The 14,577-nt window shown below is 46.4% G+C and overlaps 1 protein-coding gene across 1 annotated transcript in view; it reads left to right on the top strand.

Annotated features, from left to right (window-relative positions):
- The window catches only part of LOC124546027 (protein argonaute-2), a 280,008-nt gene that overhangs the window by 120,998 nt on the left and 144,433 nt on the right, over nucleotides 1-14,577 (top strand). Inside the window, exon 8 of the mRNA XM_047125002.1 lies at nucleotides 7,624-7,814. Within this exon, the coding sequence (XP_046980958.1) occupies nucleotides 7,624-7,814 (191 nt within the window). The remainder of the gene's footprint in view (nucleotides 1-7,623; nucleotides 7,815-14,577) is intronic.

Raw genomic sequence — 14,577 nt, 5'->3', positions numbered from 1 at the left:
AACTGCACTTCTGGCAAGCTGGAATTTCTCAGGTTGCCTAAAGTCAGCTCCCATCTGACACACATTGACTTTAAGTCAAGTACAGAATTGAAATTACTGCATGAGGTTTCAGCCAAACAAAAGGCACTTACGTTAGCACTAAGATGTGCAGCTTGTGACAAAAGACCGTTTCTTCTTAATTGTGAAGCATCACTGCTCTTAAAATATAAAATTCTACATACTTGCTACTCACCAAATAGCGGAGATGCAGAGTCACAGATATACATCCCCCTGTGGGTCCGGGAGTTAGAATAGGCCCGAGGTATTCCTGCCTGTCGTACGAGGTGACTAACAGGAGTTTCACACATTTCGGCCTTTGTGATGGTCCCGTGTAGGGTTGGACCTCCATTCTTCAAAATTTTCCTGAAGAGTCAGCTAATTGGCGAAGAGTGCCTTACAAGGTGCATCGTGTCCATCGTGCATTGAGCCCACTTTCTCGTCGTTGAATTGCAGTCCAGCCCAGCCTCCATCTCTTGAGTGAGGATACCTTCCTGGTTGTGTTTTCCACCATGCACTATGCAGTGTAGATTTCTGTGTCGACAATGACCGTGGACTTCTTTGCACCTGATATCCAGCGCAGTAGCCAGTCCGTTGTGGTGGGGCCGCCATGTACCCTGTTGGTTGTAGTCCCCTGACCACACAGGGATCGCTCTGCTGATTCCTGCGCCGTTACCTCCCCACATACGCTAAGGGGTAGATGCCCATGCCCCTGGGGCATCAGGAATCCTGGCAATGGCCATCCTGCCAGGTGGCCTCTGCTGCGGCTGGGTGGCGCCCGTGGGGAGGGCTCCTGGTCAGAGTGGGTGGCATCAGGGCGGATGACACGTGATGAAGCGTAGTCCATCATTTCTTGCTGGCAGTGAAACACCAGCAGTCTCAAGGCGATCATGAGCTCAATGCAATGCACAGAAGTACAACCCCAAATCGTTCCCCTCGCTGGCCATACCATGAGAGGAACGTCAGGCTAAGGATGGCAGCGGATCTTATTCGCCCCGGTACCTTGTATGTTCGAGAGCTGATGGGGAATCTTTAATGACGATAAAGCCTCAGTTTTTTGTTGAGCATTTAGAGGACAAGTTCGGGGAGATGGAGGGTTTGTCCAAAATGAGATCTGGATCAGTCTTGATCAAAACAGCATCCTCTGCCCAGTCACGGGAGTTACTCGCGTGTTACAAGCTGGGCAATGTTTCTGTAACCATCATGCCCCATAAGAGCTTAAATATGCCCAGTGTATCATATTTCACAGAGACCTTCTTTTGCAGTCCGACGATGAGCTGTGCGCCTGTTAGAGTGGGGAGGTGTTCATTTCGTCCAGCGTGTCCACCGGGGTCCGAAGGATAATCAGGTTGCCACCAGTGCCTTCACCTTGTCCTTGGAGGGTAATACATTGCTGGAGAAGGTCAAGGTGATGGTCTACCGGTGTGATGTAGAGCCCTATATCCCTCCTCCGATGTGGTGCTTTAAGTGCTGGAAGTTCAGCCATACGTCTTCCTGCTGTACATCCGGTGTCACATGCTGAGATTGCGGATGCCCATCACATCCCAATACTCCATGTGCCCCACCTCCCATCTGTGTCAACTGAAGAGTGCACTATTTGCCTTGCTCACCTGACTGCAAGATTCTGCAGAAAGAAAGGAAAATCATGGGGTACAAGACCCTGGACCAACTGACCTACACTGAGGCTAAGAGAAAATTTGAAAGCCTGCATCCTGTGCATATGACATTGTCTTACACCGCTGCTACAACAGTTCTGGCACCATCAGCTCTGCCAACCCAGTTCACCTCTCAGAGCCAGAAGACTGCACCTGCCCCATTCATGGTGGGGGGCATTTCCCTCCCTGTTGCTTCCGCACCACCTACTTCAGGAGCAACACCCCCCCACCCCCTCAACAATCGGGGATGTCCGTCCCCACTTCTAAGCTGGAGAACCATAAGTCTTCTTTGGCTTCTCTTGCTAGGAAGGGTCCCTTGGGTCGCTCCCTTCCCAGGTTTCCGCTAGTGGGAAAGATGACAGCCACCAGTGGCTGAAGAGCCCAAAAGCAGCTGGTCATAGGGCTTCATGCTTATCCTCAGTCCCAGAGACAGTCAGTGAAGTCTTCCCAGCCAGTCCCCCTTCAGGTCTGGGGATTAGAATAGGCCCGAGGTATTCCTGCCTGTCGTAAGAGGCGACTAAAAGGAGTCCCTCGCCCTCAAGGGGGTAGTTAGCGCCTGCGTCCGGAGACGGACGGTTCCACGACCTATATTTGCGGTCATTTTCGTTTTTCACTTCTTCTCGTTTTTCCTTCCTTTGGTTGGTTCCTTTCTTTGTTCTTCTCCATCTCACTGTCTTCCTTACTCTTTCCCTTGCCTCCTCCTCCTCCTTGCCTTCTCTGGTCTCCGCCTCGGCGTTTGAGACAGTCTGTCCTCTCTCTCCCTCTCTCTCTCTTCTTTTTCCTCTTCTTCCTTCCTCCCTGTGCGCGCCTGAAGGCCGACCCACACGTTCGCACGCGTAGCCGGTGACGGGGTAACGCGTAATTCCCCGCCCTGGGTAGACAAGTAAGTCACACACGTACCCCCTGGTAAAGGCCAGGCCCAGGGAGGGGTGATTGCCTGAGCTGATACCTTCAGACCATGCCGATTGGTCCCTCCGTCTGTTTCTCGGGAGGTGTGACCTGAGGTGTAAACATTCACCTAAGGTGGGAGTGCCCTCTGAGAGGGTCCCCACAAGGAAGGAGCGCGACATCGGAGACGCTGGCAATCATGGGGGATTCCTCCGCAGTGGATTTCTCTTCTTCTTCTCTCTCGACCTCTGCCCATAAACGGAAACTTGACCAGCCACCAGTGACAAAAGTACTACCGCCTGCCCCACAGTTCCTCGTAGTTTCTTGCTCTGAGGACAGCAAGGATTTTTCCTCTGTCAACCCTTTCGTTATCCAGAAGGGTGTAGATGCCATAGCCGGATCTGTCAAGTCGTGTACCAGGTTGCGTAATGGTACATTGTTACTAGAAACTGAGAGCGCCTTTCAGGCACAAAAACTGCTTCCGGCCACACTACTGTACACGTTCCCTGTCCTGGTGGAGGCTCACCGCACTTTGAATTCGTCTCGTGGTGTGGTATATACTCGATCACTCGACGGATTGACTGACAAAGAGATTCAGTCTTTCCTCGCTGAGCAGGGTGTGACGGCTGTCCATAGGGTCATGAAAAAGGTCAACAATGACCTTGTACCGACCCGGACACTTTTCTTGACCTTTGATAGTGTTCAGCTGCCGTCGCATATCAAAGCGGGCTACGAGGTTATTTCTGTTCGCCCCTATGTCCCGACACCTACGCGCTGCTACCAGTGTCAGCGTTTTAATGACACTCGCCAGTCTTGTTCCAATGCGGCTAAATGTGTCACTTGTGGCAGGGATGCCCATGAGGGTGACCGTCCACCTCCATCACCTCGTTGTGTGAACTGTCAGGGTGACCATGCAGCGTCCTCCTGCGACTGTCCCATCTACAAGGAAGAACGCTGTATCCAAGAAATTCGGGTCAAAGAGAAAGTGTCCACCTCGGCTGCTCGCAAGCTATTTGCTAGTAGGAAGCCCACGCTGCTCCCAGCGGGAAAATACAGTACTGTCCTCGCCTCTCCTCGGACTACCAGGGAGGTGGCGATGCAGACATGCGATCTGACCTTCAGCACCATGGTCATCCGTTCGGCCAGTGCTAAGATTGCACGGTCGACGTCTCCTCTTCCTCCCGTCACCCCTCCAACTCAAGCACCTTCATCAGCTTCTGCCAAGACGAAGACCCAGAAGTCAGATGCACGGGCCTTCAAGAAGGAACCGTCCCAGCCGTCGACCAGTACTTCCACTAAAAGACCTTCCAAGAAGGCTCATTGGAAGCACAGTTCTCCTTCTCCGCCACGGCGCATTTCTTCTCCTGCGCCACCCAGCGGTTGCCGCCCCAGGCCGTCATCCGTTTCGCCTGGCCGCACCGCTGGTAGCCAAACATCTGGCCGTCCACCGGCAGAGGAAGCTCCTCCTCCCGGCCATCTTAACGAGATGGCAGATGAACGTATAGAACCAGTGGATGATGACTGTCCGCCTACTGATAGCGGCGGAAGTACTCGCTCGAAGCCAGGCCCTCAGCGGCCGTCGAGGTGACCCCTTCTTGCTTCTCCTTTTTCTTTTTCTTCTCACGATGGCACTTACTCACTGGAATATTCGCAGCATTCGCTCCAACCGAGACGACTTGAAGTTGCTGCTCCGCTTGCACCGTCCGCTCGTCGTAGCCCTCCAGGAAACGAAGCTACGCTCATGCGATCACATTGCCTTGGCACCCCTTGGAGGGGTTATGTTGCTGGTCCGGGATGATATTTACTACGATCCCATCACATTGCACACCGGCCTGCAGGCAGTTGCCGTCCGAATTACTCTCCCCACTTTTGCATGTTCTATTTGTACCGTTTACACTCCATCGTCGTCTGCCGTTACCAGGGCAGACATGATGCAAATTGTTGCTCAGCTACCTGCACCATTTTTGTTAACTGGAGACTTCAATGCCCACCACCCCCTTTGGGGCTCTCCAGCATACTGCCCGAGGGGCTCCCTGTTAGCAGACCTTTTCAACCAGCTCAATCTTGTCTGCCTCAATACTGGCACCCCTACTTTTCTTTCGGACACATCTCACACCTATTCCCATTTAGACCTCTCTATATGTACTACCCAACTTGCACGCCGGTTTGAGTGGTATGCCCTTTCTTATACATATTTGAGCGACCACTTCCCGTGTGTCATCCATCTCCTGCATCATACCCCCTCTCCGTGCTCAGCTAGTTGGAATGTCTCTAAAGAATACTGGGGGCTCTTCTCTTCCAGGGCGAACTTTCAGGATCAAACCTTCACAAGCTGCGATAGTCAGGTTGCACACCTCAAGGAAGTCATTCTCACTGCTGCTGAATATTCCATCCCTCACACTACTTCTTCTCCACGTCGCGTACCGGTCCCGTGGTGGACCGCAGCATGTAGAGACGCTTTACATGCTCGTCGACGTGCTTTACGCACGTTTAAACGCCACCCTACAGTGGCGAACTGTATCACTTACAAACGATTAAGTGCGCAGTGCCGTCGTATTATTAAAGAAAGCAAGAAAGCCAGCTGGGCTGCTTTCACAAGCACCTTCAACAGTTTTACTCCTTCTTCTGTTGTCTGGGGTAGCCTGCGCCGTCTATCTGGCACTAAGGTCCACTCACCAGTTTCTGGCTTGACGGTCGCGAATGACGTCCTTGTGGCCCCTGAGGATGTCTCCAATGCCTTCGGCTGCTTTTTCGCAGAGGTTTTGAGCTCCGCTCATTACCACCCTGCCTTCCTCCCCCGATAACAGGCAGAGGAGGCTAGGCCACCTAACTTCCGCTCCTCGAATTGTGAAAGTTATAATGCTCCTTTCACCATGCGGGAACTCGAAAATGCACTTGCCCGGTCACGGTCCTCCGCTCCAGGGCCTGATTCTATTCATATTCAGATGCTGAAGAACCTTTCTCCTGCGGTTAAAGGTTTCCTTCTTCGTACTTATAATCACATCTGGATTGAGGGACATGTTCCCGCATTCTGGCGCGAGTCTATTGTTGTACCGATTCCTAAGCTGGGGAAGGACAAGCACTTGCCTTCCAGTTATCAACCCATCTCGCTTACCAGCTGTGTCTGTAAGGTGATGGAGCGAATGGTTAACTCTTGTTTGGTTTGGCTGCTCGAATTTCGACGCCTACTTACCAATGTACAACGTGGATTTCGTAGGCGCTGCTCTGCTGTTGACCATCTGGTTACCTTGTCGACCTTCATTATGAATAACTTCTTGCAGAAGCGCCCGACCATGGCTGTGTTCTTTGATTTGGAGAAGGCTTACGACACCTGTTGGAGGGCGGGCATTCTCCGCACCATGCATACGTGGGGCCTTCGCGGTCGCCTCCCTCTTTTTATTCGTTCCTTTTTAATGGATCGACAGTTCAGGGAACGTGTGGGTTCTGTCCTGTCGGACACCTTTCGCCAGGAGAATGGGGTGCCACAGGGCTCAGTTTCGAGCGTCTCTCTCTTCGCAATAGCGATCAATCCAATAATGGATTGCCTCCCAGCTGATGTATCAGGCTCCCTTTTCGTGGACGATTTTACCATCTATTGCAGTGTGCAGCGTACATGTTTCCTGGAGCGCTGTCTTCAGTGTTCTCTTGACCATCTTTATTCCTGGAGTGTCGCCAATGGCTTCCGTTTTTCTGCCGAGATGACGGTCTGTATTAACTTCTGGCGCTACAAAGAGTTTCTCCCACCGTCCTTACGACTCTGTCCCGTTGCTCTCCCATTCGTGGAGACAACAAAATTTTTAGGTCTTACATTTGACAGGAAACTTAGCTGGTCTCCACATGTCTTATTTGGCTGCCCATTGTACCCGTTCTCTAAATGTCCTCCGTGTTCTCAGTGGTATGTCGTGGGGAGCGGATCGAACCGTCCTACTTCGCCTATATCGGTCGATCGTCCGCTCAAAGCCTGATTATGGGAGCTTCGTATACTCCTCTGCACGGCCGTCCATCTTACGCCACCTCAACACCATACAACATCGGGGTTTACGTCTTGCGATCGGAGCATTTTATACTAGTCCCGTCAAGAGTCTTCATGCTGAAGCCGGTGAATTGCCACTGCCCTACCGGCGCGATATACTGCTTTGTCAGTATGCTTGTCGGCTACTGTCAATGCCTGACCACCTGTCTTATCGTTCCTTTTTTGACGACTCCCTCGATCGTCAATACGGGTTGTATGTTTCTGCCCTGCTACCCCCTGGAGTTCGTTTTTGTCGCCTCCTTCAACACCTTGATTTTTCACTCCCTGCAACCTTTAGAGTGGGCGAGAGCCACACGCCACCTTGGCTCCAGGCTGTACAACTATTTATTTAGTTATCGAATGATCCTCGTATGTCTGAATGAGGCCACGAGGCCCTTTCCTGGCACAATAAAATCAACTGCCTTTCAATGGCTGTCTGTTCTGTCCAGTATTCCTTCTGTGTTTCAAGAGAAAAAGCAGACCTGCTGCTAATTCTTATGAAGGCAGAGTTCCATGACAATTCAGTTCTCAGGAACATTCCTCTGTATAAACCAGGTGTGGATCTGAAGACACAAATCACCCTGGGTCGATCTTGGAGTTCAGTGATTTTTAGTGTCGCTGAGTAGAGGAAAAAACAATGAAATGAACAAACACCTGAGAATTCTCACCTAATTTAAAACCCAATAACGAAAGTTGTAAGGTTTATTATCAGAAATGGTAGAGACTTGACTACGTCCGAACACGACAGAAATACGGCCACATCTTGAGGTAGAATTATTTTAAAAGTGCTGCATGTAACTGTGGCGTGGAGGAGCAGAAAAGGAGACATATTGTAGAGAGCTGCCTACTCCATGCTTTTGATGGAGCTCTGATAGACTTGCACAAAGTGATAGTGCTGTGATCTGCTTGCTGAATTTAAACATTGACATGTAAATCCATTGTGCATGTATATTTCAATGTACTGTTATTTGATGGTGGTTGCTGTCTTTGTGTCCTATTATAAATTCTTAATGCTCTCCTCTTTTTTTCTAGTTTGTTAGGCAGGTAACAGTCACAGACGAAGAAAGAGACGCGAAAAAAGACTTCACAGTCAAAGTGAAGTTAGTCAATGAAATTGATTTGACTTGCCTGGAACGTTACATGGAAGAGGGATATAACCTAGATTTGCCACAAAAAGCTATTCAGATGCTGGATATTGTGATACGGAATGCACCGGCACAGCGGTAAAGTATTATTGTTGTTATTGCATAATTACAGATGAAAATATTTCTGTGTGAATTACATGGCCACATTAACTGTCCAATATTTGCATTTTCTATGAACAAAAAAACCAGTATTATTATGAATGCAGTTAAAAAATTGTTTATAACAGCAGTAACAAAATGTAAGTTTTCAGGTGAAAATATTTACTTCGTTTTAGGGCGTACTGCCATTTATATAAAAAAATGTAGTGCCGCCTCACACAGGTCCTGTTTAGATACCTAAACGTTTCACTGACACCATTTAGACCTCAGATATCGAGTGTGGTGCTGTGTGGCTCACTGTGCCTCAGTGTGCTGTTGCACATGGTGCATGTTGCTGATACCTGCCTTTAGATTGCTCTTGGTAATGGAACAGCAGCTCTGAAATGTTGAATTCAGTGTGCGTATTTGTGAAGTAGGGTAATGTAAACACCGTGCATTTTGTTTGTTTGATACTGTATTGCAAAATGCCTGTACTCACGTAAAGGTGCTTAAAGCTGATTGAAGTTCACGATATAGCACTCGTATTTTGTCTCGAGTGAAAATCTAATTCCAGAAATGTTGACAATTATGGTAATTAAAGTGACTGTTCAATAGAGCCTATTAATATATCTTCAGAGCAATATTTCTGTACTGTTACTGGTAACTGAGTTCAGTTTTGTAGAGTGTGGTGTCTGGGCTGTGGAAAGTAGTAGATGGTGTACATTTTATTAGTGTAGTACAAGAAAATGATGTTAAATAATAGTATTGTGTAACACTCCTAAAACTTTAATTTTATGAATTTCTGTGAAGACTACACAATGTGGTGGTGGTGGTGGTGGTTGTTGTTGTCTGTCAAATTTTCCAGTGCTTCACTATTTCAGCTCTCTCAGCATTCAGGATCGTGCTGTTCAGACCAGGAGGTGAGATTTAGTTCTATATTTGTCAGTGACCTAGGAGAAAATAGTTTTACGGATGACAAAATTAAATTAATTCTGTGCCAGGTGTGGGTTACAGCACATAAGAAAATTAAGAAAATCAGTGGGGAGCATTGATGGAAATGAGTTTGCCTAAATGCAAGAGACTTCAGGTTTAAATTTTCCGTAGATGAAGAGTATGTAGATGGAGTAAATCTAACATAGTACATCTGAAGTTTTATGTTAGTCATCTCATAAGTTGTTGTTGTTGTTGTGGTGATGGTGGTGGTGGTGGTGGTGGTGGTGGTGGTGGTCTTCAGTCCTGAGACTGGCTTGATGCAGCTCTCCATGCTACTCTATCCTGTGCAAGCTTCTTCATCTCCCAGTACTTACTGCAACCTACATCCTTCTGAATCTGCTTAGTGTATTCATCTCTTGGTCTCCCTCTACGATTTTTACCCACCACGCTGCCCCCCAATGCTAAATTGGTGATCCCTTGATGCCTCAACACGTGTCCTACCAACTGATCCCTTCTTTTAGTCAAGTTGTGCCACAAACTCCTCTTCTCCCCAATTCTATTCAATACCTCCTCATTAGCTATGTGATCTACACATCTGATCTTCAGCATTCTTCTGTAGCACCACATTTCGAAAGCTTCTATTCTCTTCTTGTCTAAACCATTCATCATCCATGTATCACTTCCATAAATGGCTACACTCCATACAAATACTTTCAGAAACGACTTCCTGACACTTAAATCTATACTCGATGTTAACAAATTTCTCTTCTTCAGAAACGCTTTCCTTGCCATTGCCAGTCTACATTTTATATCCTCAATACTTTGACCATCATCAGTTATTTTGCTCCCCAAATAGCAAAACTCCTTTACTACTTTAAGTGTCTCATTTCCTAATCTAATTCCCTCAGCATCACCCGACTTAGACTACATACCATTATCCTCGTTTTGTTTTTGTTGATGCTCATCTTATATACGCCTTTAAAGACACTGTCCATTCCATTCAACTGCTCTTCCAAGTCCTTTGCTGTCTCTGACAGAATTACAATGTCATCGGCAAACTTCAAAGTTTTTATTTCTTCTCCATGGATTTTAATACCTACTCCAAACTTTTCTTGTTTCCTTTACTGCTTGTTCAATATACAGATTGAATAGCATCGGGGAGAGGCTACAACCCTGTCTCACTCCCTTCCCAACCACTGCTTCCCTTTCATGTCCCTCGACTCTTATAACTGCCATCTGGTTTCTGTACAAATTGTAAGTAGCCTTTCGCTCCCTGTATTTTACAACTGCCCCCTTTAGAATTTGTGAGAGAGTATTCCAGTCAACATTGTCAGAAGCTTTCACTAAGTCTACAAATGCTAGAAACGTAGGTTTGCCTTTCCTTAATCTTTCTACTAAGATAAGTCGTAAGGTCAGTATTGCCTCACGTGTTCAAACATCTCTACAGAATCTAAACTGATCTTCCCTGAGGTCGGCTTCTACCAGTTTTTCCATTCGTCTGTAAAGAATTCGTGTTAGTATTTTGCAGCTATGACTTATTAAACTAATAGTTCGGTAATTTTCACATCTGTCAACACCTGCTTTCTTTGGAATTGGAATTATTATATTCTTCTTGAAGTCTGAGGGTATTTCGCCTGTTTCATACATCTTGGTCACCAGATGGTAGAGTTTTGTCAGGACTGGCTCTCCCGAGGCTGTCAGTAGTTCTAATGGAATGTTGTCTACTCCCGGGGCCTTGTTTAGACTCGGGTCTTTCAGTGCTCTGTCAAACTCTTCACGCAGTATCGTATCTCCCATTTCATCTTCATCTACATCCTCTTCCATTTCCATAATATTGTCCTCAAGTACATCGCCCTTGTATAGACCCTCTATATACTCCTTCCACCTTCCTGCTTTCCCTTCTTTGCTTAGAACTGGGTTTCTATCTGAGCCCTTGATATTCATATAAGTGGTTCTCTTTCCTCCAAAGGTCTGTTTAATTTTCCTGTAGGCAGTATCTATCTTACCCCTAGTGAGATAAGCCTCTACATTCTTACATTTGTCCTCTAGCCATCCCTGCTTAGCCATTTTGCACTTCCTGTTAATCTCATTTTTGAGACGTTTGTATTCCTTTTTGCCTGCTTCATTTACTGGGTTTTTATATTTTCTTCGTTCATCAATTAAATTCAGTATTTCTTCTGTTACCCAAGGATTTCTACTAGCCCTCATCTTTTTACCTACTTAATCCTCTGCTACCTTCACTACTTCATCCCTCAGACCTACCCATTCTTCTTCTACTGTGTTTCTTTCCACCATTCCTGTCAATTGTTCCCTTATGCTCTCCCTGAAACTCTCTACGACCTCTGGTTCTTTCAATTTATCCAGGTCCCATCTCCATAACTCCAACATTTTTGCAGTTTCTTCAGTGTTAATCTAAAGTTCATAACCAGTAAATTGTGGCCTGAGTCCACATCTGCCCCTGGAAATGTCTTACAATATAAAACCTGATTCTTAAATCTCTGTCTTACCATTATATAATCTGTCTGATACCTTCTAGTATCTCCAGGATTCTTCCATTTATACAACCTTCTTTTATGATTCTTGAACCAAGTGTTGGCTATGATTAAGTTATATTCTGTGCAAAATTCTACCAGGCGGCTTCCTCTTTCATTTCTCTCCCACAATCCATATTCACCTACTATATTTCCTTCTCTCCCTTTTCCTGCTCTCGAATTCCAATCACCCATGACTATTAAATTTTCGTCTCCCTTCACAATCTGAATAATTTCTTTTATCTCATCATACATTTCATCAATTTTTTCATCTGCAGAGCTAGTTGGCATATAAACTTGTACTACTGTAGTAGGCATGGGCTTCGTGTCTGTCTTGGCCACAATAATGCGTTCACTATGCTGTTCATAGTAGCTTACCCGCACTCCTATTTTCCTATTCATTATTAAACCTACTCCTGCATTACCCCTATTTGATTTTGTATTTATAACTCTGTATTCACCTGACCAGAAGTCTTGTTCCTCCTGCCACCAAACTTCACTAATTCCCACTATATCTAACTTTAACCTATCCATTTCCCTTTTTATATTTTCTAACCTACTTGCCCGATTAAGGGATCTAACATTCCATGCTCCGATCCGTAAAACGCCAGTTTTCTTTCTCCTGATAACGACGTCTCTTGAGTAGTCCCCGCCTGGAGATCAGACTATTTTATTTCCGGAATGTTGTAACCACAACGAATAGCGGGAACGCCTTGGGCTGCGGATTGGAGTCGCCCGGCGGGAAGCCAACCAGCGGTGGAGCACACACCACCTGGTAAACACAGGACGAGTCGGATGACAGACCAACGACAACTGACAACAACCGACCACAAATGAGCGACACAACAAGGAAGAGATAAACAACGGAGGCTTGTGGAAACCACAACACCAAACACCAAAGGTAAATCCACTCGGAACCAGAGCCAGGCAAATGTCAACAACGAGAAACGACCAGAACGCAGTACCGCTGAGATAGAAACGAAATCCAGAGTGAGTACCAGACTGGCTGGACTAGGGCAGAGTGGGTCCCTATATACGAAACCGGAGGGAGCGGCTATTGGCCGCTGTCTGCATGTGGCTTAGCGGTGGCACTGCGCGGAATAGCCGCCGCGGAGGCGGAGCCCTCTATGGGCTGACCACGTCCATTTGTTCTGCTGCATGTTCGACTTCGCGGCGGAAGGTACTAGATGGAATATTTTACCCAAGAGGACGCCATCATCATTTAACTGTAAAGTAAAGCTGCATGCCCTCAGGAAAAATTATGGCTGTAGTTTCCCCTTGCTTTCAGCCGTTCGCAGTACCAGCACAGCAAGGCCATTTTGGTTAGTGTTACAAGGCCAGATCAGTCAATCATCCATACTGTTGCCCCTGCAACTACTGAAAAGGCTGCTGCCCCTCTTCAGGAACCACACGTTTGTCTCATAAATTAATGTTTAAAAAAGAGTATTACCTAAATGTGTGACAACACTGCCTAAACAATTAACCATCTTTTCTCTGTGTAGTGCAGATATCTAAGTGTTGTGCAATATGAAAAACACGACCACACCATAACACTACTGCTTCCAAATTTTACTGTTGACACTGCACACGCTGGCAGATGACATTCACTGGGCATTCGCCATATCCACACCCTGCCATTGGATCGCCACATTGTACCATGATTTTTCACGCCACACAATGTTTTTCCACTCTTCAATTGTTGAATGTTAATGCTCCTCATACCAAGGGAGGCGTTGTTTGGAATTTACCGGCATGATGTGTGGCTTACGAGCAATCACTCGACCATGAAATCAGTTTTTTCACCATCCGCCTAACTATCATAGTACTTGCAGTGGATCCTGATGCAGCTTGGAATTTCTGTGTGATGGTCTGGATAGAAGTCTGCCTATTACACATTACGACCCTCTTCAACAGTCGGCAGTCTCTGTCAGTCAGTAGAGAGGTCAGCCTGTACACATTTGTGCTGTACGTGTTCCTTCACGTTGACCACATTCGAAGTTTGTGAGTTCCCGCAGAGTGCCCATTCTGCTCTCTCTCTCTCTCTCTCTCTCTCTCACACAATGTCTAATGGCTGCTGAGGTTGCTGATATGGAATACCTGGCAGCAGGTGGCAGCACAGTGCACTTAATATGAAAAACTTATGTTTCTGTGGTGTCCAGATGCTTTTGATCACACATTGTATATATGACCCTGTATTCACCTGACCAGAAGTCTTGTTCCTCCTGCCACTGAATTTCACTAACTCTCACTGTATCTAACTTTAACCTATCCATTTCCCTTTTAAAATTTTGTAACGTACCTGCCTGATTAGGGGATCCGACATTCCATACCCCCAATCCGTATAATGCTGGTTTTCTTTCTCCTGATGATGACACCCTCCCGAGTAGTCCACACCAGGAGATCCTAATGGGTGATTATTTTATCTCTGGAACATTTTACCCAAGAAGTTGCCATAGTCGTTTAACCATGGAATAGAACTGCAATCCATCAGGAGAAATTATGTCTGTAGTTTCCTCTAGTTTTCTGGTGTTTTCAGTACCTGCTCAGCAAGGCTGTTTTGGTTGATTTTAAAAGGCCAAATCAGTCAAACATTAAGACTGTTGCCCACGCAAATATTGAAAAGGGTGCTGCCCATCTTCAGGAACCACATGTTTCTCTGGCCTCTCAACAGATAACACTCCGTCATGGTTGCACTATGGTACGGCTATCTGTATCTGTGAGGCACACATATCTCCCTAACAGTGGCAAGGTCCACCGTTTTTGGGGAAGGGGGGCTGTAAATATTATTATGGAGAAATGTCTTCTAGGATGGGAAACAAGCAGTTAAGATGGCAACAGGGTGAAGACGTCCATGTGAGATACTTTGTAAAGGGTTCTAGTAAAGAATTGAGGATGAGTGCTATTCAGTCACACAGTTGGTTATGAGAATTACATTAATTTGTACGAGGGTTGGAACTTTAATTGTGGCAACTATTTATTTACAGCTCGTACAAACTATATACGCATTTCAAAGTTTTACTGACCTTCAAAGTAGTCACCAGCATTGTGTATAACCCATTGCCAGCAATGTGGAAGTCGTACATCTACATCGGTACTCTGCAAATCACATTTAAGTGCCTGGCAGAGGGTTCATCGAACCACCTTCACAATTCTCTATTATTCCAGTCTCGTGTACTGTGTGGAAAGAACGAACACCTATATCTTTCCATATGAGCTCTGACTTCCCTTATCTTATCGTGGCGATTGTTTCTCCCTATGTAGGTCGGTGTCAAAAAAATATTTTCGCATTCAGAGGAGAA

This window comes from Schistocerca americana, chromosome 8 (assembly GCF_021461395.2).
Source record: "Schistocerca americana isolate TAMUIC-IGC-003095 chromosome 8, iqSchAmer2.1, whole genome shotgun sequence".
In the NCBI taxonomy this organism is placed as follows: Eukaryota; Metazoa; Arthropoda; class Insecta; order Orthoptera; family Acrididae; genus Schistocerca; species Schistocerca americana.
Note: the sequence above shows the minus strand (reverse complement) of the source record. Positions and strands in the feature narration are given on the sequence as shown.